The 27767-nt window shown below is 41.9% G+C and overlaps 1 protein-coding gene across 5 annotated transcripts in view; it reads left to right on the top strand.

Annotated features, from left to right (window-relative positions):
• The window catches only part of DENND5B (DENN domain containing 5B), a 222288-nt gene extending 205443 nt beyond the window's left edge, over positions 1-16845 (top strand). For all 5 annotated transcript variants that reach the window (XM_066258056.1, XM_066258053.1, XM_066258052.1 and 2 more), the window contains 6 exons: positions 1583-1701; positions 2701-2888; positions 6532-6614; positions 6824-6950; positions 9324-9498; positions 11215-16845. In XM_066258056.1, the coding sequence (XP_066114153.1) occupies positions 1583-1701; positions 2701-2888; positions 6532-6614; positions 6824-6950; positions 9324-9498; positions 11215-11398 (876 nt within the window). In that variant the 3' untranslated portion in view covers positions 11399-16845. The remainder of the gene's footprint in view (positions 1-1582; positions 1702-2700; positions 2889-6531; positions 6615-6823; positions 6951-9323; positions 9499-11214) is intronic.
• Positions 16846-27767: the final 10922 nt, after the last annotated feature.

The raw sequence follows: 27767 nt of genomic DNA, 5'->3' as shown, positions 1-27767 counted from the left end.
CCCCACAGGGGTTCTCCTCCTTCCTGCAGAATGCTCCCTGCCTGAACCTGACCAAGAGGACAGAAGGACAGGAGAGCTGACATCCATGTTTATGGTTTTCAGATCACATGGTGACATTTATAAAGTGATTTTGTAAAAATGCCTTTCAGTGTTAGAGTTCAGGCCTCAGCTGGCAGTGTCCCCACATGTGTGAGCTCACATGCAGATCAGTCCTGGTGTGTTGGAGGAGGACAGTGCCTGCTCTTGCTTCAGGACTGGAGCGGTACTAACTGAACAGCCTGTTCTCGTGTTTCTTGTGGTCTGGGCAGAGCACTTTCCATCAGGATCGCATTTTGGCCCTGACTGTCCAGTGAGCTCACAACTATCTGTGTGTGCAAGATTAAAACCTTTAGCTTGCCTGACTGGTGGTGGCACAGTGGGTAGAGTGTCGACCTGGGACACTGAGATCCCAGATTTGAAACCCCAAGGTCACCAGCTTGAGCACGGGATCATCAACGTGACCCCAAGGTCACTGCCTTGAACCCAGAGGTTGCTGGCTTGAGCAAGGGGTCACTGGCTCAGCTGGAGCCCCTCGGTCAAAGCACATATGAGAAAGCAATCAATGAACAACTAAAGTGACAGACACATCTACAAGTTGATGTTTCTCATCTCTCTCCCTTCTTGTCTTTCCTTCCCTCCATCTCTCTCCCTCTCTCACTCTCCCCCTCCAAAAACAAAAACACTTTAGCTTTTCTTTGACTATCAGGTATGGAACATAAACTGCATTATAAGTGTCATCACTGGTGTTTCCAAACTCTCTCACATCTGTCTACTTTTCCCCTCTCTGCAGCCACTACTAATTTAAGATGCCATCCTCCCTCACCAGGTCACTGTGATGCCTTCTCACTGCAATACAAAGAAGTGAAGGGCCTTAAGAACTATTAGCTGTCATCTCCCAGCCTTACATAGGCAGTTGGGGTCTGTGATCTTTTATCAGAATTTAAAAGTCAGAATTTAATTGACATTTCTTTTTACTATTCCTGTTATCATCACTTTCTTTTGTACTTGTCCACAAAGGGCGAGGAAAGATGTTGATAACTATGTTTTTCTTTTACAGTTGCTTCAAAGACTTCTAGTAGAGAGGTTTGAGGCCAGCTCTGCCTTAGTTTTCTATTAGAAACAGAAAAATAGCTGTGTCAGTGATTTTTTTTTTATCTATAGTTGTTTTTCTGACCTCTCTAACTGAATCAAAATAGCATTCTTTTTCCATTTCTTGAAATTTTTCTCATCCTTTAAGGTACAACTCACTGTCTGTGTGATCTTTCTGGGTTCTCCAGTTAGAAATAATTGTTCCGTCCCAGTATTCTCCTACCACGTGTTTACATCTCGAGTTTAGCACCTCTTGCAGTAATGTCCACTTGATTCCTGTCTCATTAGATGGGATGTATTAGATGTGGACATGTTTCTCTAGTGTGTAGCAGAGCACACTTCTCAGAGGGGGTCCTCTGCAGTTAAGATAGGTGGGACCACTGCACCACAGCTGAAGCTGAGAGGTAGTGGGATGGGATCTGGTACTGAATAACCTATGATCTTGTCCCTACAGTGCCAGAACTTGGGGAAGCTGACCACTGTTCAGATTGGTCACGATAACTCAGGACTGTTAGCTAAATGGCTAGTGGATTGCGTCATGGTTAGAAATGAAATCACGGGACATACATACAGGTAAGTAAATGTCCTTAGGAGCTCAGAATTCTTATTTAGAGATTCTTCAGACAAGAAAAGGTTTAAGAATTGTTTTCCTTTTAAAGCTTTCCCGCTGCCTTCTGTATGTTACTTTAGTTGATTTGTTTTGGTTTGTTTATGTGATACAAAATTGCCTCCAAAATACTTGACAAAAACAGACTGTGTTTGCTGCTAATGCCTAGTCACAAGTGTTCATATTGTGCTGAAAAAGATTGCTGCAACTCTGATAAAAAAGAAGCTTAAAATAACTTTAGTAGGAGGAAAGGGCCTCTGGACCCTGCAGTCACAACCTGCACTTTCTTTGGGCACAGCCTCCTCTTCTTTTCTGGGACTTATCTGACATTAACTTACAGTTTGAGAATATTCTTTCTAGAACTAATCACAAATTTTAATGTAAGTTAGGAGAAAATATTAAGGAATTATTTTAATTTGGTTTGCTGTAATAACAATCTATAAAAGAGAGAATGTCTTTATTATTTAGAGGTTTATATGGAAGTGTTTTTAGGGGTGATATGTCCTAATTTACTTTAAAATGCTTCAACAAAAAATGAAGCATATAGCAGAATGCTAAGTGTAGGTGATAAGAACATCTAAGTGTCTCTTATACTATTCTCTCTACCTTTTAAAAATTTTTTATTGATTGATTTTAGAGAGAAAGGAAAGGAGATAGAGAAAAACATTGATTTTTTGTTCCACTTATTTATGCATTCATTGGTTGATTCTTCTCTGTCCTTACCGGGAATCGAACCCACAACCTTGGTGTGTCGGGATGATGCTCTAACCAACTGTGCTATCCGCCCAGGGCTCTCTCTATTTTTATATGTTTGAAATTTTTTATAATTAAAAGAAACAACCCACAGGCACTAAAATTATGGACTTTACCCATGGTGCTATTTTTAAAATTCTGATTAAAACTGGTAAAATATTGATGATTCAGAAGGTGTTGTGATTGTTTTGGCCCTTTTTTTTTTTTGCTAGGTTCCCATGTGGGCGGTGGCTGGGGAAAGGCATTGATGACGGAAGCCTGGAAAGAATTCTGATTGGAGAACTGATGGCGTCAGTGGCAGATGAGGATCTGGGAAAGCAGTGCCGCACTCCGCCCCAGCAGAAGTCGCCCACCACGGCCAGGAGACTGAGCATCACCTCTCTGACGGGAAAAGCCACCAGTAAGTATCTGCTCTTTTATTTTTCAGTATGTCTCGAATGCTGCAGGCATTATGTGGCCATTTCACAGAACACTGTTGCGTTACTGAATTGTACTAGGGAGGTTAAAAAGAAGAAAACTAAGGAAAATTAATTTGGGAGAAGGGACTTTAGAAAAGGAAGGAGATAAGAAAAGAAAAAAAAACAAAGCAAGATATTACAAATGTAAAAGCCTGAAGAATATAGATGTTAGAAGTCAATAAAAATGCACATTTTATTTCAGTTAAGCTTTGGAAATGTGAATAAATAATATTTTGCCTGAAACCTAAAAGAGGAATAAGGGCCTTTTCTATTACAGTCCTCCCAGATAGCCACATTAGCTATCTAGAGCCCCTTATTCTAAGAGAGATTCTAAAAATCTCTCTCCCCACACGCCAGCTTCGTATAGAAGTGATGAAACAAGATACTATAAAGGAGCGAGTACTGCCTGACCTGTGGTGGCGCAGTGGATAAAGCGTCGACCTGGAAATGCTGAGGTCGCCGGTTCAAAACCCTGGGCTTGCCTGGTCAAGGCACATATGGGAGTTGATGCTTCCAGCTCCTCCCCCCTGTCTCTCTCTCTCCTCTCTAAAATGAATAAATAAAAAGAAAAAAAAATTAAAAAAAAAAAAGGAGCGAGTACTGTCTTCACATGGCACTTTTACTACTATAATAAACTAATTTATACTAGTTTGAGCTTTAGTATGCTTAATAATGTCTCCCCAAGATATCAGATCCTAATCACTAGATTTTGTAAATGTCACTTTATTTGTAAAAAGATGTGACTAAGTTAAGGATTTTGAGATAGATTACCCAGTTGGGGCCTAAATGCTATCTCATATATTCTTATTAAAGAGGGAGGGAGAGGGAAATCAGACACACACACAGAAAAAACAGTGTAAAGAAAGAACAGAAGTTGGAGTGATGCAGCCACAAGCCACAGAATGTTGGCAGCCACCAGAAGCTTGAAGAGGCAAGGAGCATCTTCTTCCATCGAGCCTCTGACGTGTATCGCCCTGGCTGGTTAGCTCAGTTGGTTAAGAGTGTCGTCCCAAAACAACCAGGTTGCAGGTTCAGTCTCTGGTCAGAGCACACATGGGAAGCAACCAGTGAATACACAACTGAATGGAACAACAAATAATGCTTCCCTTCACCCTCCCCCTCTGTCCTTTCCTCTCTCTGTCTCAAAAAAAAAAAAAAAGCCTGGCCAGATAGTTTGGTTGGTTGGAGCATTGTCCCGGAATGGGGAGGTTGCCGATTTGATTCCCGGTCAGGGTACATACAGGTGCGGCTCAGTGTTCCTCTCTCTCTCTTCCTGGCTCTCTTTCTCTCAAAAAAAAAAAAAAAAAAGATACACATACACTTACCATATACTTGACCCAACAGTCCCATTCCTAGATATTTAGAGAAATGAATACATATATCTAAACTAAGACTTGTACTAAGGTGTTCATAGCAGCTTTATTTATAGTAGCCAAAAACAACAACAACAAAAACCCCACCAGTATCTACAATTGGTGAGTGGATAAGCAAATTGTGGTATTTTCAGCAATATATGAAAGTGACAAACTATTGATACATCTAACAGCATGGATGAATCTCAAAGACATTCTGCTGAGTGAAAGAAACTAGACAGAGGACTAGGTACCATATGACTCCATTTATATTAAATTCTAGAAAAGGCAATATAGTGGTGATAGAAGGCAGATCGGCAGGTACCAGGGGTTGAGAGCTGGGGAACAGGATTGACTGAATGGAGACACGGGAACTTGTCGGATTGATGGAAGTTGTCTGTTATGATTGTGGTGGTGACTATATGACTATACATCAGTCAAAGGTCACCAAGTTGCACGCTGAAAATTGCTGAATTGATTGTATAAAATATCTTAATTATGCCGACTTAAAATTTAAAAATAGATTTCACTTCAATCCATCCGAATTATTACAACTTTCCAATCAGTCCAGTTTCAGAGAGTAAAACTGTTTTGAGAAGCCTTATCTCCCACTTTTGGTTGTGTTTTAAATAACCTAAAACTCAGAATGGATAACTTGATATTTTCTCACAGTGTGTACAAGGTGATGTTTAGAGAACTCAAAGTTTTAAATCAGTTTCAGTATATTACTGATCAGCATAGGTATCGTTTGGGATAAATAAAGGCTTCCAAAATAGATCTTCCATGTTTAAAAGAAAAAGTATTCAGAGAATGATAAAAGTAAGAAAACTACCAGAAGCTGAAGAAGCCACAGTATCAGTGCTTCAATCATAAGAGGTTTCAATTTTAACAATCTTTATGGTGAAGGAAAAACTTGAGTTTTACCTTTAAAAAAAAAATGAATGTAAAGGCCCCGGCCCAATAGTTCAGTTGGTTAGGGCATCATCCCAATAGCCGAGGTTGTGAGTTCAATCCCTTGTCAGGGCACATACAAAATCAACCAATGAGTGCATAAGTGGAACAACAAATTGATGTTTCTTTCTCTCTCCCCCCTTCCTCTTCCTTCTCTCTCTCTCTCAAATCAATAAATTAAAAAAATTAATGAATTTAGAGTGTTAAAAACTAGAATTTATAGTTTTTCCTTTATAGTGTGATATGTAAATTAGATACAGTAATTAATAACCACAAGGAAATACCAAATATATTATTTTTCTTTTGTTACTGACTCCTATCCCTATGCAACCTGTTTATCACCATCTTTTTTTTTTTTTTTTTTTACCATTCTTGGGGCTTGAGGGGCAAAGGCAGTTTTGATCCCATCCAGCAGCCCTCCAAGCTCTCCCTCAGGGCTTAGAAGAGCAAGGGCCGGCTGGGGGAATGAAGCAGTGCCCAGACAGAATGACTAGCCAGGAAGGGAGGAGGACTGGGCTTCAGCCAGGGTGTCCCAGTATACCTGGCATCTTCTCTTTATTTTATTTTTATTTATTGATTTGAGAGAGAGAGAGAGCGAGAGAAAGACGGTGGGGGAGGAGCAGAAAGCATCAACTCCTAGTAGTTGCTTCTTCTATGTGCCTTGACCAGGCAAGCCCGGGGATTTGAACTGGCGACCTCAGCATTCTAGGCCAACACTCTATCCACTGCGCCACCACAGGTCAGGCGTTCTCTTTACTTGAAACATAACAGCAAAAAATACCAATTCCAGGTTAGCTGTATAGGGCTTGAGAAGCCTCTGTCCATGCCCTCTAAGGCATGTGGAGGTGGGTGGGATGTGAGGAGGAAGGAAGCTATAGGTCTTCCCTATCTCCTCAGAGCTGGGACTGCTAGCACTTCTGACAGGTACCGTGCCAGGTGATTTACACCGAATGTCTTGTTCAGTTTTCCCAGTGACTCATGTATGAAGTATTTATTTTCCCTATTTTAGAATGAGGAAGCTCAAACTCAGAGGGAGTTAGACATTTGACCAGGGTCATGGATTACACGCGATAAGGCTGGAATTAGATAAAGTTCTCGAATTCTTTTCCAGGGTGCCTCTCACTTGGCCAGACTGGCCCCGAGGCAGGTGTCATGGAGCCCCTGGCAAAGCCAGCCTGCGCCAGCGAAGTGTTCCCTGCCAAGGTGGACACGGTTGGTGTCCCATCGGACTTTGGTTTATTTCCCTTGCATGAGAATTCAGGCACTGTTTATTATTTTCCAGAACCCAATGCTGGACAGATCCAAGAAGGAATTGGAGAAGCTGTGAACAACATTGTGAAGCATTTTCACAAACCTGAAAAAGAGGTATGATGAGCTATGAAACTTAGTATAATAGGTTTCTAAAGCTGCTTTTATGCATGAGACATAAGGCAAACAGGGTGTTTTGATTTTCCTGAGTTTTCAATAGCTGCTAAAACGTGCTCCACAGCTACCTTCAGCACTTGTTTCTCTAGTACGTTCTTACACATGGACACAGCAGATGATTCTCTGGCACTGTGTGTTATGCTCCACAGAGGGGAAGCCTCACCGTGTTGCTGTGTGGAGAAAACGGCCTGGTGGCAGCACTCGAACAAGTTTTCCACCATGGGTTCAAATCTGCCCGCATCTTTCACAAGAACGTCTTCATCTGGGACTTCATAGGTAAATTAAAGCAGATGGACATTATGATAAGGTCATTGAAATGCTTGTTAGAGAACTTAAAGACCCAGGAATTGGGCAAATAAGGGTGAGTGATAAGGGAGGATGTTTGTTTAAAAATAAATATCAAATAAACATTGTCCTTGCTTTTTATTCAGTCAACAAATATTTATAGTGTGTACCATATTCCAAACACTATTCTAGATGCTCAAGATGTACATTAAGATATAACTATGCCCTGGCTGGATATCTAGGTCCCGAAATGCAAAAGTTGCTGGTTTGATCCCTGGTCAGGGCACATAAAGAAACAAATCAATGTTTCTGTCTCTCTCTTTCCCTCCTTTCTCTGAAATAAATTTTTAAGAAAATATAATTAGCCTAACCAGGTGGTGGCACAGTAGATAGAGCGTCAGACTGGGATGTGGAAGGACCCAGGTTCCAGACCCCGAGGTCGCCAGCTTGAGTGCGGGCTTATCTGGTTTGAGCAAAGCTCATCAGCTTGAACCCAAGGTCGCTGGCTCAAGCAAGGGGTTACTCAGTCTGCTGAAGGCCCACGGTCAAGGCACATATGTGAACAACTAAGGTGTCACAACAAAAAACTGATGATTGATGCTTCTCATCTCTCCCTGTTCCTGTCTGTGTATCCCTCTCTCTGACTGACTCTCTGTCTCTGTTTAAAAAAAAAAAAAAGAAAATATAATTAATCTGTATGACCGGTCGTGGTGCAGTGAATAGAGTATCAACCTGGGATGCTGAGGCCCCAAGTTCAAAACCCCGAAGTCGCTGTCTTGAGCACAGACTCTCCAGCTTGAGCATGGGATCATGTCTCTGATCCCATGTCAAGGCACATACGAGAAAGCAATCAGTGAACAACTAAGGTGCTGCAACTACAAGTTGATGCTTCTCATCCCTCTCCCTTCGTGTGTTTCTTTCTCTCTTGCATAAAGAAAAAATATAATCAAAACACAAAAATTCCTGGGGTCAATAAACAACATTCTGGTGGGGACAGGGAGGACAATACACGAAAACATAACAAATATACAGTTTACCTAATGTGTTAAAAGGTGATGATATATCTGGGGGGGGGGAAGAACAAAATAAGAGGAAATGAAGTGGTGAGTGCTCTTTTAAATGAGGTGGTTCTAGGCTTTGTTGATAAGGTGACATTTGGAAAAAGACTTTGAGGAAGCGAGGAAGTGAGCTATGATCCTTGGGAGAAGGGCCCTCAGGCTGAGGGAGGGCCAGTGCCAGTGCCAGTGCCGTGCCCACGGCAGGAGTGCGCCTGCCTTTTCATGGAATATCAGGGAGATCACGGGCCTGAGCAGAGTGCAGGGGAGAAGGGATATTGAGGGAGAAGGGCTTTTACTGCCAGAGACAGGTTGTGTAGGGCCTTCTAGGCCATTGGAAGGGCTTTGGCCATTATCCTAAGTGAATTGGGAAGTTATTTGAAGGGTTTGAGTTTAGGAGTGACATGATTCATGTTTTAAAAGGATGACTCTGGCTCTGTGCTCTCCATTATGGTAACCACTGGCCACATGTGGCTATTAACGTTGATTTCATTTAAATTTAAATTTTATTTCCTTAGTCTCCCAGCCCTACAGTAGATACCAGTTGGACCTTACAGGCAAAGAACCATTTCCATCATTACAGAAAGTGCCATGGAATGTGCCCTTCTAGCTTGCTTCACTTTGCCATCTTTATTTTGGTATGCAGTTCTTCTAGAATTCCCAGTTTCCTTAAAGGGGCAATTAATCATTTGTGTTTTGTAAATAAACCCTAGGTGAAGTAGTTGATTTCATCTAATTCCGAATTTTTGGACAAAGAAAGGAAAGTTGACAGATTAGGGTCCCAGGAGTAATATATTTTTCCTCCTAGAATGCCTAGAGTATTGCTCCTGTTCCTGATATGTGTGCACATACCTCTTTCTCAGACTGCCTGATTCAGTTCCTTTTCAAAGATTTTGTTGCCAAATGTGAGCCTGACATTCTGTAGAGAGAACAGAGGGCACCATCTCAGTGGCTACTATGTCTCTGCTATTTACTCCTAATAGGTTCCAGTCTTAACAAAGGAGTCTGTTTTTATTTTTCTTTTATGCCAATTTTCATTTCACAAAGCTATTCTAAAGAGAGCAGACTTTTTTCAGCCTTCTAGAGTGTAGTTTAGATTAGAAAATAAATCCCCAGTAGCGTGTTATTCCACCATGAAACATGGACCTCTAGAATTCATTGTGAAACCAATGATAAAGTAATGATTTTCGTTTCAGGACTGGCTGTAATGCAAAGCATGATTAGTGTTTACAAAATAAAGCTAGTGATTAATCTTTCTGTTATGAAATGTTGATGTGTATTGTGATGTGATTCTGATTTCCTTCCCCAGAAAAAGCGGTTGCTTATTTTGAAACCACTGACCAGATTCTAGACAATGAAGATGATGTCCTTATTCAGAAATCATCCTGCAAAACCTTCTGCCACTATGTAAATGCTATTAATACTGCACCCAGGAACATTGGGAAGGACGGCAAATTCCAGATTTTAGTTTGCCTTGGAACACGGTATAAAGCCAGTTCTTGACTTTCCCTATCTTTGTTACATACTGACTAAGAGTCCAGAAAGGGTTAAACCAGACCGTGCCACTTCCAAAGCTCGGTGGGTTTTGTTCATTTCAAGTTTCATTACAAGACTACTGTTTATTGGGTTCTTGGCTATGTGTTGGATAAAGCACTATGCTAAGTACTTTACATACATTATCTTATTGAATCCTCATGTTCACCACCACCATGACTTGAAGTAGCAACCAGTCCCCGTTGTACAGATAAGAAAGTATAAAATAGATGAAGTGCAGATCAGTTATCACATTTCCCCAAGGTCACACAGGTTGGGACCTAGAAAGAAGCAAAACCAAGACTCACACCCAGTCTCACTCCAGAGCCCAGGCTCTGAACCGTTACACTCGACTGGTTCCAAAGAGAGGTAGGTAGGTAATAGACACACCAACACATACACACATATATACTCATATTTAGAGCTTTTATAGTGTATATATACCACCATATTAAATTTAATAACATTGCGGAATTCTTCAACAATCTTTTAAAAACATTTTCCTACCCCTTTATTTCCTGAAAGTGACACATGTGAGCTGTATAATTTATATAAAACAGCTCTCTGAATTGTAAGAAATGAAACACACAGACCTTTAGACCTTTTTTGGTGCCGTATTTGTTTTCCTCTGAACCTCTGGAGCCCCAAGGAGAGACGCAGGATGGCGTGGTCGGGGCCCTCCCAGTCCTAAAAGGCACAGTGAGGACGCTCAGGAAAGGTGCCTTAGGGACTTAGTGACAGGTGCTCAATGTCAGCTTAATCGGGAAACACTGAAGACGGAGATTCTGCCCTCCTGAAACAGCAGGTTTATAAAACTAAGTTCTGAATTTTTTTGACAAAAGAGGCCTGACCTGTGGTGGCACAGTGGATAGAGTGTTGACCTGGAATGCTGAGGTCACTGGTTCAAAACCCTGAGCTTGCCCAGTCAAGGCACATATGAGAGTTGATGCTTCCTGCTCCTCCCTACTTCTCTTTCTCTCTTTCACTCTCTCTCCTCTCTGTCTCCTCTCTAAAATGAATAAATAAAGACTAAAAAAAATAAAAATAAAAAATAAAATAAAAAGAGGCCCAATTTCAGCTCTGCTTTTAAAGTTCCTTTTGAACATGATCCTTATCATATTTTATCTGTTTACTGTTCTGATTAGACCAGTGCAATCCCCGTTTTGGTTTATAAAATCTACTTAATGTTCTGCTTTGATTTTGTTCCTTACCTTGTGTAAGTTTTCATTTAAAAAAAAGCTAATCTCTGCCATTTGATGTAGTCTTTCTTCTCAAAAGGTCAGTGTACTTTGGCATGTCTGCCCACAGATATCTAAGTAACAACCCTGTAAAAATAAATGCAAAATGACATTCTGCCTCTTTTTTAAAAGTGGTCAAATGAGAAAGAATTTCCCTCGTGTGCGGAAATCCTTATGGCCATCTCGTCCAGGCCTACTTTTTGACTGATGGGTTTTCCCAGTAGCTTACACTGTCTCATTACTGTATCTTTTTAACCAGTAAACATCCAGCTTCGTAACTTGGTGGTCCCTCTCTGCTGACCACACAGCTTGGCTAGATTTTGCCCCGTCCAGCACCACCTCTTCCCCTCACGTTGAAAGCTCCAGTATGTGCCTTGTTCTGCAGCGAGGTCAGCTGAGCTCAGGCCGTGTTTCTGTTTGGGCCCGTAGGGATCGCCTGCTCTCGCTGTGGATTCCATTGTTAGCCGAGTGTCCAGCCATTACCCGGATGTATGAGGAGAGCGCCCTCCTGCGGGACCGCATGACCGTCAACTCCCTCATCCGCATCCTGCAGACCATTCAGGACTTCACCATAGTCTTAGAAGGATCTCTCATCAAAGGAGTGGATGTGTAACCCGATTGGCTAGGAACTCAGTCCAGACCCGCTGCTCCTGAACCTTCCCGGTCTCCGGGACCCATTTGGACTTGTCTGGCAAGGCAGTGAGTCACCACAGGGGGGCAGTGCACTGGAGCCCCCAACCTGAACAGTCCTCACGCTGCAGACAAGGCAACATGCTGTATTGTAGTTCATTTGAACCAGGAATTTAGTATAAAATAGAGTATTTTCATGTGTTAGATGTGTGTAAATATGCTATCTTCTTGAAGAAATTATATTACTCTAATAGATACTTTTCTTAGATTGAATATCCCTGTGATTTAACATAAGTAGCTTAACAGCGTTGGGAGAGCGGGAGAGCGGTGCCCCCGGGAGGAGCCGGAAACATAAACAAGCTCGGCTTCGGGCTCCTCCCAGGGGTCGCGGGGGAGCCCAGCACGCACGGTTGTGTGCGGCCACCCAGCCTGCTGTCTGACCCTTGTGTTGTGAATGTAAACAGCTGCACCTACTGTGTGGGGCAGCCCTCACGTGTATCTTTTAAGTTGCAGATGGTTTCATACATATGAATTGAGTCACTTTTCCAGTCTTCTGGAAATTTTTTTTCATCTGCCCAAGTTGAAGATATATTTCAAATACTGAACCCCAGGAGCTTGGCTTAACTGGAAAGAGAACACACAAAGCCCCAAGAAGTGTGTTGAATTGTGAGATTATAACTTCTTTACACTTTGGAAAGATTAGCCGAGACTAACTTCATTCTTGGCATTTTTATTCTTGTTATTTGAGGTACTTTGGGCAGATGTGAATTTCAGAATGTTGGCCTCATAGTCATAACAACTGCAAACAGCAGTTTGATCCTGCACTTTTTATTTGGCCATTTAAACCCTGCAGTGGTCACTCACCTCGGAAGGAAAACAGTAAGCCCTGTCTTTGTTGGGTTCCCATCACCTCCTCCCCTCTCCCGGTCCCCATCCCCCTCTCAGGAAATGGAAGGAATGTCTGAGAAGGAGGAGGGCCTCTATGTGGCTTGGAATGTTTTTGTGAAAGTATTTGTTGACCAAGATAATGCAAATAACAGAAAGGAACGAGAAAGAATGAACCCTTTCTGGGTGTTTCGGGGCAAGCTGTATGTTCTGTCAGAAGGGGTAATAATGCGCAACTGGCCCCGGGAAGGTGAGAGCCAGTACACACAGACGGGCAAAATGCAAGCAAAACAAGAGGCAACCGTTTTTGAAAGACCAAATGTTGTAACTTTCAAGTTTGGTATTTTATAAGGGAGTTAAATAAATGTGGTGTTAGCTAGTTACCTGAAGACTGGATCATACAGTAGGTCCTGTAACTCTCATTGCCTAATGAGGCATTTGCACATCGTTAGCAGTCGGATTGCCCAGCGGAGCTCCGGTCTTATTCCCAGTTGTGGCTGAGATGCAAAGCCATTGCCTCTCCAGACCCTTGTGCCGTCTCAGGGACCTGGGCTTGGGGCTTTAGCCAGCACTGCTGTTCCCCCTTGTTTCCTGGAGAAAGAAATGAATGAGAAGTGCCTCGTGCCCTTGATCACACTGTGTTCAGCCAGGGCAGCTGAGGCACACCCCATTGTGATGTATTACTCGTACTTGAGGAGGAAAAGGGGGTTGAAGGATTTAGAAACCCGTTGAAAGGGTTTAGGAAGTAGGGTCTGGGTGACTTGGGACCAGAGATTTGTTTGCTTGCAGCTAAAGTGTGTCTGTGGTGGTGTGGCTGTTCAGGGACGTGGACACTATAATGGGAGATCTCCAGAACCTGTTTTACTCCAAGCTCTTAATGTGTTTCAGTGATCAGACCATAGAATGATTCAATCCAGGGATTTGTTTTAATACCTTTTCCATGAGGCCGTGCTTCTGACACTCTGGGCAGCCAGGGAGACAACTTAGGCTGGATTGAGTCATCTAGTCCAGCCTTCTCATTTTATAGACGACACTTACAGAACCAAAAGATTAAATACTTATTCCCACAGCTGGTCTCCGACAACACAGGGTCTAGAATTCTCTCTTTTTTTACTACGTCAAGCTGCATGAGACTGACCTCCAGGGCCTTTCTATTAATAGTCTTTCTACCCATGGATCTATTCATTCCCCTATACAGACAGGTAATAAGGATTAATATTCAGGTATAATTATTTATAAGGATTGATACTCGTTTTAACAAATTGCTCACAAATTGTAAAAACTGGGAGAAAATTTGGGGGTATGTGACTAAAACCATTACTTTAAAGGTGTAAAGCCAGTAGCCACGGCCACCATCACAGCTGCCTGGCCTGTGCAGGTTCACATTAGATTTGGACAAATGGTAATGAAACAACGGAGCCAAGAACTGGTGGGCCATTAGCTTTAATCCTAGCTTGCACCCGGTGGGCAAGAAATACACACAGTGGGAAAACATTTCCCTTTCCATTCAGGGCTCCCAAAGCCACTGACTTTCTCTGGTTTTTTCCTATAATCAAAGGCCTCACCAGCCTCACTCAGTCCCCTCTGCATGCCTCCATTTTGGCTGCCTCCTCTCCAACCAGGTGGCCTCTCTCTCCTAGAACAACATGGTCTCTTCCTCCTAGCTCCTCCTTTTAAAACCTTTCAGTTCCTCCCCCAGCAAACATTAGCATAACCAAGCCCCTTCCCAAGCATTAAGGTAACCAGCCACCCCATGTGAGCAGCTCTATTCTTAATTAAAAGTGAGCAAAACCAAGTAACACAAATTCTACAAACTTATTTGCCCAACAGAAGATAATGCCCCAAAAGTCCTTAAGTTTTATCCCACTTGTGTAGTATGACTATAACAGAGAAGTGGCTGATTCCAAAGGAAAGAGACAAATCCTCTATGCTACTAAGCCCTGCAAAGTGGCCAGTCACCTTGGGAGCCCATGTATCTTATTCCAGTGACAGCGAGCAGACACGTGAGGACCTCTTTATGAGCTTGCTTGAAAGGCCTACAGCCCACAGGATCCGACTTGATAAATAAAAAGGATGCTCAAAGTTTGAGTATCGTAAGAAATACAATTCTAAAGAAGAATTTGGCCCTGGCCGGTTGGCTCAGCGGTAGAGCGTCGGCCTAGCGTGCGGAGGACCCGGGTTCGATTCCCGGCCAGGGCACACAGGAGAAGCGCCCATTTGCTTCTCCACCCCTCCACCACGCTTTCCTCTCTGTCTCTCTCGTCCCCTCCCGCAGCCAAGGCTCCATAGGAGCAAAGATGGCCTGGGCGCTCGGGATGGCTCTGTGGCCTCTGCCCCAGGCGCTAGAGTGGCTCTGGTCGCAACATGGCGACGCCCAGGATGGGCAGAGCATTGCCCCCTGGTGGGCAGAGCTTCGCCCCTGGTGGGCGTGCCGGGTGGATCCCGGTCGGGCGCATGCGGGAGTCTGTCTGACTGTCTCTCCCTATTTCCAGCTTCAGAAAAATGAAAAGAAAAAAAAAAAAAAAAGAAGAAGAATTTGTTCTTACATGGCTTATAACTCTCTGAGCCAATACCGATTCGTTTTGAGCAGAACAGTGGCAGAATCCTCAGAATAAATGCACATAGCCTTCCGAGCTGACTTTTGGAAGGACCATATCCACTTAGAGGTATCCTGTTACATTTATTTTTAAAATTAGTATATTGCTTTATAACCACACATCAAAGTTAAAATAAGTAAAAATCTATTTTGTAATTGACTTTTTTCCCCTCAGAATAAATTAAGAGGAGTGCCTGGAACCATTGCATAATAATGCATTAAAAAGAAAAAGAAATTGTTTTAAAGTTAAATTGCCAAAAAATATTACCTCTTGAAACATTTCTTTCAAGTGTTTTGCACGTGTCCTGAAACGCTTAATCTTAACTTTTGTGACACAGTAGCATCACACCGATGCTGTTGGTGTTACGCGTGAGAACCTACAGCTGTGCCCTATCTGGGCACATTGTCGCCTTAAAATCGACTGGGGCGCAGTGTCCCAGAGTACAAAGTGGGGTTCTAGGTGGTGGGAAGCAGGCTGCCAGGAGAGAAAGTATTAAGGCCTCCCAGCCCTCCCCATCCTCCTTCCCACTGGGGGCAAGAATCTGATGTAAGTAACCTAAAACTAGCAAAAGTTTGTGATTTCCTTCTAAAATTAATTTTAAATTTTTCACAGGTTTTTGTACCTTTTTTAACCCTCTAGTATTACATTAACGTGACCTTTTTTTAAAAAAAATAATTTTAGTGAACTTTTGTCACACTCTATGGGTATAGGGGAAATACTGAAGTGCTTATATTTCCTTTTTTGGCAATAAATCACTGTTGTACATAAATGTAAGTGGAAGGGGGTGGAGCCATACAAAGCAGCAGGTGTGCAGTGTATGTTGACGCCTCTAAGATACTTTAGAACACAAGGCGGCAGACGAGGACCTAGATCCCCAGGGGAATATTTATTTGACAGCACCGAGAGTGTCACTATTAAATGAAATATCTCTCTGCTAAGAATTATGGTTTTTCAGAAGCTTTTTATTTTGAGAGCTGTGAGTATTTTCTCTGTTGAGGTTTACAGAAACCATTCGATCCCTTTCACCACACTACAAGGACAGTCTGAACTTCACTGTATTTCAGTATTAGCCCACCTTCTGGACTGAGAACGGAGTCCTGAGCCCCTCTCTGCTCTTATAAAGAGAATCCTATTTCCAAGTTGACTCTGTCTTTTGAAGTCCCTGTTACGTAAATGCTTATTACATCACCATTTAGCTTAAAAGGAGACAGAAACAAATAATAAACTATGAGGCCCCTTACTCCTATGGAGATACACTTATAAATCTCTTGAATCAAACAGCTCTCCAAGCTTTTTGATTGAAGAGAGTTCTGATGGAGAATCCAAGGAGAACCACATCCTTTCAGATCTTACTGGACTGACCGTCCTCCCAAGGACAATACAATGATTGGCTCCAGAGAGGTAGCGCCTTGAGCAGTGAGTACCAGAGTGAAAACCAGCATCACAAATCTCTCCTTCGGGAAAACAATTCTCATCTGAAGGAATCCAGGGTATCCTTGGGTTATATGGGAGGGAGTAATGCTGACTCAGTTACCTGAATGTATTATGTGTGTGTGGTTCCAGTCTTGATTCCAAACACCAAATCTTAACAGAGACGTGTGGTGAGGAGTTCCTGTTGTCAGTCAAATGAAGGTGTTAAACATATAGAAAAAAATCTGTGTTACACTTGAACCATGTATAAATGTACGCTGTGTATCTTTTTAACAAATGAGCGTTTCTGCATTTAAATTATATTGTTTTTCATTGTATTGTTAACAAAATGCATCAGAACTGGATTTTTTCCCCCTCATCTGAACGTAATATAAAATTTAAAAGAGTATTGTGATATCAAGCACTTTAGCATACATATCAGAGAAACTGACGTGGGTTTTTCAGGTTTTGGAGTACATTTAATTATGACTTTTCATGCTTTGTTCTTTACAAATAAAACTGTGGGATTGATAATTTATTTTGCTTCGTTATCGAACTTTAATACTGACTATATAATAGAGCAAGTGAAGTGAGAAGGTAGAGAGAGAAAACCAAAACCATTACATAGTAAAAACAACCGTTTGGGCAACTGGTTAGAAGGGGTAAAGCATATATATATTATATATATATATATATATATATATATATTATATATATATATATGGAGAGAGAGAGAGAGAGAGAGAGAGAGAGAGTCCTACCTCACATCATACAGAAAAATCAATTCTTAGAGATTTTTTTTTTCTGGCAGGAAGAGAGATGAGAAGCATCAATTCTTGGTTGCAGCACCTTAGTTGTTCATTGATTGCTTTCTCATATGTGCCTTGACCTGGTTAGGAGGCTTTGAAGTCTCAGGGGAAAAAGACCACAGTGTTAGTAATAAAGGTGATGAAGGGTGTTGGGTTCTAGGTGTATTTTTAGCTAAAGCCAGAGAATTTCCTGATGGATTGAAGGTAAGGAGTGAGTAAAAGAAGAATTGAGAATGACTTCAAGGATTTTGACCTGAACAACTGGAAGGCTGAAGCTATTACTGTATTTCCATGAACTGAGATGAGTAATGATGTAAGGAGAACAGGTTTTGGCAATAGATGAGGAGTGTAGTTTTGGATATGTTAAAATTTCATATGTTAATTAGATATCCAAGTAGAAATAGTGAACAGAAAATTGGATGTCTGAATCTGGATTTTGTGAGCCTTTGGACTTCAGATATAAGTTTGGGAGTTGCCAACATTTATAGATGGGATTTATTGTCAGAAAACTGAGTGAGGACACAAAGGGGAGTGAGTTATTAAATAATCTCCCAAAACAATTTTAATTCCACAATATGGATATGTATGATTTATTGTTTGACATTTAGATTATTTCACTGTTCTGAACAATGCTATGATGAAAAACATCTAGATAGCTCCCAATGTTTCCCTACTCTGAACAATAAATACTATAATACACAAGCATCCTTGCTTTGTGAGAAATTACCATTTTTGTAAGTCAAAGGCTAACAATGTTAACAGCTCCATATGATTCAACTTAATATATGTGATAATTTTTTTGTGTGTGTGTGACAGAGAGAGGGACAGATAGGGACAGACAGGAAGGGAGAGAGATGAGAAGCATCAATCCTTCGTTGCGGCATCTTAGTTGTTCATTGATTGCTTTCTCATATGTGCATTAATTGTGGGGCTCCAGCCGAGCTATGATCCCACGCTCAAGCCAGCGACCCCACGCTCAAGCTGGTGAGCCTGCATTTAAGCCGGATGAACCCACACTCAAGTCAGTGACCTCAGGGTTTCGAACCTGGGTCCTCTGCATCCCAGTCCAATGCTCTATCCATTGCACCACCACCTTGTTATGATGATAAGATTTTTTTATTCTTTATCCTGACTGTCCTATACTTTAATTGAAATAAATACCATAACCTAGAAAGAACAATTAATCTCTGAGCTGTAATGCCTAAAAATAAATCACTCTAGTTAGAGCTAGCATGTGGGCCAACTGTTCCCTGTACTCCAATATAACATATTCCTGTGGTCTATTATTTACCTATCCGTAACTTATGTAACTTGGGTTCTTAAATGGCCCAAAGCTTTCCCTAAGTTTCTCACATCCTATTAAGAAATAGCAGAACTTCAAAATACATGAAACAAAAGTTGATGGAATCAATGAGAAATAGAAAAGTTCTCAATTATAGTAGGACATTTCAACACCCCTTTCTCAATAATTGATAGAGTAAATAGAAGGGAAATCAGTAGACATAGAAGACTTGAACAACACAATCAACCAACCTGACTTAATTGATATTTATAAAATACTCTATCCAACAACAGATTACAATTCTTTCCAAGTACACAAAATTTACCAAAATTAACCATATTGGGGGCCATAAAACAAGTTGCATAGATTTTTAAAGATTTAAATCATGCATAGCATGTTCCACAGGGAATTAAATGATAAATCAATGAAAATATATCTGGGGAATTAAATGATAAGTCAATGAAAATATATCTGAAAAATCTCCAGTGTTTATTAGTAATACACACATGTCAAAATAAATAAGAAATGAAAGCAGAAAGTATTATGAACTTTGTGAAAACAAGCAATATCAAAATTTGTGGTAGGTATATAAAATAGCTCTTAAAGAGATATAATAGCACTAAATACCTATGTTAAAAAAAAATCAGCCCTGGCCAGATAGCTCAGTTGGTTAGAGCAGAGGTCCCCAATCCCTGGGCCGCGGACTGGTACCGGTCCGTGGGCCATTTGGTACCGGTCCGCAGAGAAAGAATAAATAACTTACATTATTTCCGTTTTATTTATATTTAAGTCTGAACAATGTTTTATTTTTTAAAAATGACCAGATTCCCTCTGTTACATCCGTCTAAGACTCACTCTTGATGCTTGTCTTGGTCACGTGATACATTTATCCGTCCCACCCTAAAGGCCGGTCTGTGAAAATATTTTCTGACATTAAACTGGACCATGGCCCAAAAAATGTTGGGGACCACTGGGTTAGAGCATCATCCTGAAGCAGAGACTGCCAGTTCAATCCCCACTCGGAGCACACACTGGGATCAACCGATGAATGCATAAACAAACCAATGTTTCTCTCTCTCTTCCTCCTTCCTCTCTCTCTATAAATAAAAATTAAAGAAAAAGACATAGTCTCAAATCAATAACCTGTTTCTTCCTTAAGAAACTAAAAAAAGAAAGACAAAACAATAAAGATGAGAGCAGAAATCAATGAAATAGCAAAAAATGAGGTCAGGTTCTTTGAGATCAATGAAATTGATGACCTCTAACTAGATTGATTAGAGAAAACAGACAAGACACAAATTGCCAATATTGGAATGAGAGAGGTGACATAAATACAGATCCTACAAATATTAAAAGGATAATAAAGGAATATCATAAACAACTTTTTGGCAGTAAGTTTCACAACCTAGATGATATGGATGTTTCTTTTTTTTTTTCTTTTTTTTTCTTTTTTTGTATTTTCTGAAGTTGGAAACTGGGAGGCAGCCAGACAGACTCCCGCATGCACCCGACCGGGATCCACCTGGCATGCCCACCAGGGGGCGATGCTCTGCCCATCTGGGGCGTTGCTCTGTTGCAACCAGAGCCATTCTAGTGCCTGAGGCGGAGGGCATAGAGCCATCCTCTGCCTGGGCCAACTTTGCTCCAATGGAGCCTTGGCTGCGGGAGGGGAAGAGAGAGACAGAGAGGAAGGAGAGGGGGAGGGGTGGAGAAGCAGATGGGCACTTCTCCTGTGTGCCCTGGCCGGGAATCAAACCCAGACCGACGCTCCTGCACGCCAGACCGATGCTCTACCACTGAGCCAACCGACCAGGGCTGGATGTTTCTTAAAAATATAAACTACCAAAGCTCAGTTAAGAAGAAATATGGCCTGACCTGTGGTGACACAGTGGATAAAGCATCAACCTGGAATGCTGAGATCATCAGTTCAAAACCCTGGGCTTGCCCAGTCAAGGCACATATGAGCAGCAACCACTATAAATTTATGCTTCCCACTCCTCCCGCCCTCCCTTTCTCTCTCTAAAATCAATAAATTAAAAAAGAAGAAAAAATAGATAACCTCAATAGCTATGTCTATTAAAGAAATTGAACTTGTAGTTAACCTTCTCACAAAGAAAACTCTAGGCCCAGATAACTTTACTGGTGAATCTTGGGGTTTTTTTGTTTTGTTTTGTTTTTTTAATTTTTTTTATTTATTCATTTTAGAGAAGAGAGAGAGAGAAGGGGGGAGGAGCAGGAAGCGTCAACTCCCACATGTGCCTTAACCAGGCAAGCCCAGGGTTTTGAACCAGTGACCTCAGCGTTCCAGGTCAACTCTTGATCCACTGCGCCAACACAGGCCAGGCTACTGGTGAATCTTATCAAAAATTTAAGAAAGATGTAATGAAAATTCTACACAAACTCAAAAAATTGATGAAGTACATGTTAGTTTTTTTAGGGCTACCATAACAAAGTACCATAGACTTTGTAAGGTCGGTGGATAATGAGGAAGGTCACGTGGGTAGCCCAGACCTGCGAACTTTGCATAGGACCGCCCACAACCAAGCACGCCAAAAGAAACTTCCCAGGAGCCCTTTGGAAAAGAGCAGCTGTCCATCAGCCAGTGAGATTTCACTACATCATATTAGCTCGCCCACCCTAGGGATCCTTTAAATATCCCTCGCAGGGTTCAATCCTTGCGACTTGCCTAGCCTCTGTCCCCAGGGCTAGGGAACCTCATTGGGACGGAAGCACTCTGTACTCAATAAAGCCTTTTATTCCACACTTTGTGGCTCCGGCCCCCTTCCTTCCTTCTCGGTGGGGAAAAATACCTTACAGACTTGGAGGCTTAAACAACAGAAATTTATTTTCTCACAATTTTGGAGGTTTGATCTCTAGAAGTTTGAGATCAAGGTGTCAACAGAGTTGGTTTCTCCTGAAGCCTCTCTTGTTGGCTTATAGATGTCCATCTTTGTGTTCATGTGATCTTCTATCTGTACCTGTCTGCGTTCCAACCTTCTCTTTTTAAAAAATTGAATTTATTGGGGTGACACTGGTTAACAAAATTAACAGGTTTCAAGTGCCCAATTCTACAACACGTCTCTGTACATGTATTGTGTGTTCATCCCCACCCAAGTCAAGTCTTCGTTCATCATCATTTATTCCCCTATAACCTCTTCTACATCCCCCCCAATGTCTTCTTATAAGGACTCCAGTCATATTGGAGTAGGGCCCACCCTAATGACATCATTTTACCTTAATTATTTCTTTAAAAATTTTATCTTCAAATACAGTCACATTCTGAGGTATGAAGGATTCGGGCTTCAACATGAATTTTGAGGGGACACAATTCAGCCCAAAACAAGGAAATATTTCCCAACTCATTCCATGAGCCAGCATTACCCTGATACTAGTACCAAACAAATAACAATAAAAGAAAAATACAGATCAACAGCTCTCATGAACATAAAGAACAAAAATTTTTAACAAAATGTTACCAATTCAAATTCAGTGATAAAAACGATATGTCATGACTAACGGGTTTATCAAGGAATGAAAATTTTGTTTAACATTCAATAATTAAGCAATATAATTTACCATATTTACAGACTAGGAAATGAAAGCAAATTAGACACATATCTAATAGATGCAAGAGGAAAATTGACAAATTCTAACATTTAATCGTGTCTTAGAGAAAAAAACCCAACTCAGTAAACTTCCTTACATCAAATATACTGCATTCATGGGTCAGTGATGAAAAGCCTAGTCTGACCAGACGGTGGTGCAGTGGATAAGAGTGTCAGACTGGTACGCAGAGGACCCAGGTTCAAAACCCTAACGTTGCTGGTTTGAGCATGGACTCAACAGATTAAGTACTGGCTCACCAGTCTGAGCACGGGGTCACTGGCTTGAGCATGGGAACATAGACATGAACCCATGGTCGCTAGCTTGAGTCCAAGGGTTGCTGGCGTGAAGCCCAAGGTCACTGGCTTGAGCAAGGGGTCACTTACTCTGCTGGAGCCCTCTGGGCAGGCACATATGAGAAAACAATCAATGAACAACCAAGGAGCTGCAATAAAAAATTGATACTTCTCATCTCTCTTCCCTCTTGTCTCTGTTCCTATCTGTCCCTCTCTCTGTCTCTGTCATACACACAAAAAAAAAGAAGCCAAATATGAAGAAACTATTGGAAAGATGTTGGGCAGATAAAATATATTATGCTCACTTTGTTAAAGATGGCGCTGCCCACGTAGAAGCCCATTGCCCAGGTGATATTAGTTGCCCTTCTTGCTTGGAATGGGCGTGATTATATTAATGTGTGTTGGGGCGGGCTATGGGCAGGCAGAATCCTTGTAGCCTGGAGCTTGGTTTTAGGACTAAGCCTTTCCCACCCTTTTTGATGTGGGGTGGTACAATCCCATCATGCCTCAGATAAGTGACTTTGTATTAGAGACTTCCCTATTTTGTATATTGGATTAAAGATTTTTATTTCTGCACTATAAAGTGGGGCAGACCAGGAGCTTGCTCTCTTAGTTCCTGAGATTAGCATTAGAGAGGAGAGCAGAGAAAGGCCATGTGGAGGAGGCCGGGAGAAGTAGCCAAGATGGTGGAGTGCTGAGGGAGAAGCCAGTTTGTGCAGTTTGTGCAGGGAGAAGGAAGGAGATGGGGAACAGAGGTGAATAAGTCTGATGAGCTAGAAACTTTTGATTCTAGGAAACTCAGATAAGTCAGTAGCTTTGTGAGTGCTGAATGAGTGGGTTTTGGAGCCCAGTGTGTGTTTTTACTTGCCCACCGGGTGCAAGCTACGATTAAAGGTAATGGCCCACCAGTTCTTGGCTCCATTGTTTCTTTACCATCCGTCCGAATCCAATGAGAACCTGCATGGGCCAGGTGGCTGTGATGGTGGCCTTAGCTACTGGTTTTACAGAAGAAAAAATTTTTTCTTCTACTCCTCTAGGTTCTTTGACTGGTCCAATTAACATAACATAAGACAGATTAACAGGATATAAGGCCTGCAGTCGTGGCCTTCAAGGCCGTGCAGGTTCAGGTTCTCATTGGATTCGGGCAGACAGTAAAGAAACAGTGGAGCCAAAAAATGGTGGGCCATTCCTTTATTCAAGTCTTGCACTGGCCAAAGAGGACCACAGAGAAAAAACACTTCCCTTTCATTCAGTCAGGGCTCCCAAGGCCCTGACACATTCTCCAGTTCCACAACCAGGAGGATCTTCTCTGTTTTCTCCTAGAATCAAAGACCCCACCAGTCTCAGCGGAGCTCGCAAAGCCCATTACCTCTGGGTCCCCAGCTGCACACCTTCTCTCTGTCTCTCTCTGCCAAACATGGCTTCTTCTTCAGCACTCTGCGTTTTCCCCTCTCCCACTCTGCAAACATGGCTTCTCTCTCTTTTCAAAACTTTCTGGTGCAAAAACCTCTCCAGCAAACATTAGCAAAACAATGGCCCTTCCCAAGCAGGAAGGTAATTTGCAATTTCACAGGCCACATGTACCTGGCGCTGCCCAGGGTTATTTTTTAACAGTAAAAGTGAGCAAACTCAAAAATGAAATTTACAAACTCATATGCCCAACCCAGGAGAAAAACAAATTTAATTATGTATGCACAAGGGCCCCCTAGAAAGAAAAAGAAAGGAAGGAAGGAAGGAAGGAAGGAAGGAAGGAAGGAAGGAAGGAAGGAAGGAAGGAAGGAAAGGGAAGGGGGGAAGAGAGAAAGAGAGAAAGAAAGAAAGAAAGAAAGAAAGAAAGAAAGAAAGAAAGAAAGAAAGAAAGAAAGAAAGAAAGAAAGAAAGAAGAAAGAAAGAGAAAGAAAGCAAGCAGGAAGGGAGAGAGGGAGGGAGGGAGGGAGGAAGGAAGGAAGGAAGGAAGGAAGGAAGGAAGGAAGGAAGGAAGGAAGGAAGGAAGGAAGGAAACTTACATGCCATTCTGGCTAAGAAAGGGGTAGGTGCCGAGGCCTGCAAGGGGGAGGAAGACAATTCACAGAAAGATGGGAAGAGCAAATATTTAGTAAACAAATGTTTGCTATGTCTGCAGAGAGAACAGTGGAGCACAGAGATGGGGGGGGCAGAGGGAGGACTTTGACCTCCAGGTCCTGCCCAGTTTCCCCCAGCCCACCTAACACACCTAGCTCATACTCTGTAGTTATCTCTAGTAATAATTTTCTTCCTGGGCTAGGCCAGCTATCTAATTCTTTTAAGTTGTTAAAGGGGAAACAATAAACTTTTCCTCAGCCTTGTTGGGCTTTGAACCAAATTGTCCTTTTAGCTCAAAATAGTCCACGTGCCAAAGTGGCATTTTCTAGGGACACTTGTTCCGAACCCCTTCAAAGCACATGACTGCAGTCACAGGTGTACACTCCTTCAGAGAAGGCTAATTTGCATTTTAGCTTCCGGGTTTCCGTGTGGCATGCTGTTATGCACTTTTACCTCGTCCCCTTAAAATCCTTTCTTGCCTGTGTCCATCAATCCTAAACTATTACATTATGATCCTACGCAGGCCTACCCAAACACCCTTTCTCCACTGAAAAACCTGCTTTAGTCTGATCTTCAAACCCTCAGTAAATATCCAGATTTTGCCCTTTGCCCTCTGATAAGCTGCTAAGACTCCATCAAGGTAATGCTCCTTCTTACTGTGCAAACAATAAACAGATTGGTTCGATGGTAATAAAGGAAGCCAGTATCAACATTATTGGTCATTCTTATTTCCTCTTATGAATTATTTTAATAATCTTTGCCCATTTCTTCATTTCAATGTGCATATTTGGATTTGTAGTTTGAAAACATTCTTTAAGCTATTCCATCTGCTCTATACAATAAATATTTTCTCACTTTCCTTTTAATTTTTGGTGTTTTTTTGTTGCACAGAAATTTTTAGTTTTCAATTATTTAAAGTCATTATCCATTCAGCCCTAGCAGGATAGCTCAATTGGTTAGAGCATAGTCTCCAACACATGAAGATTTCAGGCTGATTCCCTGGTTGGGGCATGTAAAGCCAGTAGCCACGGCCACCATCACAGCCGCCTGGCCTGTGCAAGTTCACATTTGATTCGGACAGACGGTAATGAAACAATGGAGCCCAGAACTAGTGGGCCATTAGCTTTAATCCTAGCTTGCACCCAGCGGGCAAGAAATACACACAGTGAGAAAACACTTCCCTTTCCATTCAGGGCTCCCAAAGCCACTGACTTATCCGAGTTTTCCTAGAATCAAAGGTTTGTACCTCACCAGCCTTATTCACCTCTGTTCCCCATCTCCTTCTCTCTGCACAAACTCTGCACAAACTGGCTTCTCTTTCAGCACTCTGCCATCTTGGCTGCCCCTCCTCTCCTTCACGTGGCCTTTCTCTGCTCTCCTCCATTATGGTATCTGCCTCATTTTATAGTGTAGAAATAAAAACTTTTAATCCAATATACAAATAAGGAAGTCTCTGATACAAAGTCACTTATCTGAGGCATAAATGGGATTCCTCATGAGAGTGCACCACCCCACATCATGCAACAGTCAAGGGTGGGAAAGGTTTAGTCTTAAAACTAAGCCTTAGGCTATAACAACCCGGTCTGCTTACAGCCTGTCTCCCATACCCAATGTAAACTATAGGCAAGCAAACATATATATCATATTTACAAACTTATTTGACCCACAGAGCACCAAAATTTTTTTTATATATATTTTTCTGAAGTTGGAAATGGGGAGGCAGTCAGACAGACTCCTGCATGCGCCCAACCAGGATCCACCCAGCACGCCCACCAGGGGGCGATACTCTGCCCATCTGGGGTGTTACTCTGTTGCAACCAGAGCCATTCTAGCACCTGAGGCAGAGGCCACAGAGCCATCCTCAATGCCCGGGCCAACTTTGCTTCAATGGAGCCTGGCTGCGGGAGGGGAAGAGAGAGACAGAGAGGAAGGAAAGGGGGAGGGGTGGAGAAGCAGATGGACGCTTCTCCTGTGTGCCCTGGCCGGGAATCGAACCTGGGACTCCTGCACGCCAGACCGATGCTCTACCACTGAGCCAACCGGCCAGGGCCAATTTTTTTTTTTTTAATGAAGAGGCCATTATTCCTTTTTAAAAAAAGAAAAAAAATAGCTTCTGGTGCTATACTGCCTGGATTCAAATCTCCACTGCTTACTAGCTGAGGACTCTTTTTTGTCACCCTCTGTAAACTCAGTTTCTCATCTGTCTCCCCTTGGGAATGTAGGTCCATAAAAAGATGAGTTTTTGATTTTGTTAACTGCTATATCCCCAGCTCTGGAAACAGTACTTGATACATATAGTAATATGTATCAATTAAGGTGACCAACATTTTTTACAGTGAAAAGGAGGACAAAAATAAATTGAAGAAAACAATATCATAAATATAAGAAATATTTTATTCATTGCAACAATAATACACTATAATATGACAAATGCATAATAAAAACATTTGTAATATTTTATATTATAATTATGCTTACATGCTTATTAATTTTTAATAATAACTGTAAGTAAAAAGTACTCATTTAGAGCTCTAGCTGGATAGCTCAGTTGGTAGAGCATGGTCCTGTAACACAGAGGTTGCTGGTTCGATTCCTGGTCAGGGCATATATAGGAACAAATCGATGTTCCTGTCTTCTCTCTCTCTCTCTCTTTCTCTCCCTTCCTCTCTCACTAAAATCAATAAATTTTTAAAAAGTACTCATTTAGATTTTAAAAAAGTACTCATTTAGATACAAATACGTCATATCACACACAATGGGTCGACTCTGCATCAATCGAATACGGACATTTACGGATTAGTTTTCCAATATCAAAAAGGAGGACATGTAGGAGGACACTTTTTGAGGGAGGACGGAACTTACAAAAGAAAGACTGTCCTCCCTAAAGGAGGACGATTGGTCACCTTAGTATCAATACATATTTACTAAGTGAAGGCATCTACAAAGCCATAATAATAATCTTATTTACTTCACAACTTGTTGTAAGAATTGACTAATGCTGGTCAACTTTAGTCTAGAACAAGCCTGGAACATGGGAAGAGCACATAGATGTTAGCTCTCCCTCTTCACCCCCCTCAAAATCCTGCCTCTTTGTGAAGCCTTCTCTGCATGTCTTCCCTGCCACCACCGCCTCCCTGTTAGTTAAGTCATTCCTTCTTTCCTCCTCCCTCTTTCCTCTCCCACAGGATTTGCACCATTGTTTCCTGTAGAAGCACTAGTCACTTGAAGATCTTACCCTGGAGCAGCTGTAAACCCCTTTGAAAACCCAAGAGCAGTGAACACGCTCCCCAGAAAAACACACCTATGCACACACACCAACTCCACTGCCCAGTTCCAGTGAGCTCACACAACCCTGCCACTACACTGACTTTTTAGATTTCTGAATTAAATGATATTCATGTCAAAGATT

This window comes from Saccopteryx bilineata, chromosome 2 (genome assembly GCF_036850765.1).
Source record: "Saccopteryx bilineata isolate mSacBil1 chromosome 2, mSacBil1_pri_phased_curated, whole genome shotgun sequence".
Classification (NCBI taxonomy): domain Eukaryota; kingdom Metazoa; phylum Chordata; class Mammalia; order Chiroptera; family Emballonuridae; genus Saccopteryx; species Saccopteryx bilineata.
Note: the sequence above shows the minus strand (reverse complement) of the source record. Positions and strands in the feature narration are given on the sequence as shown.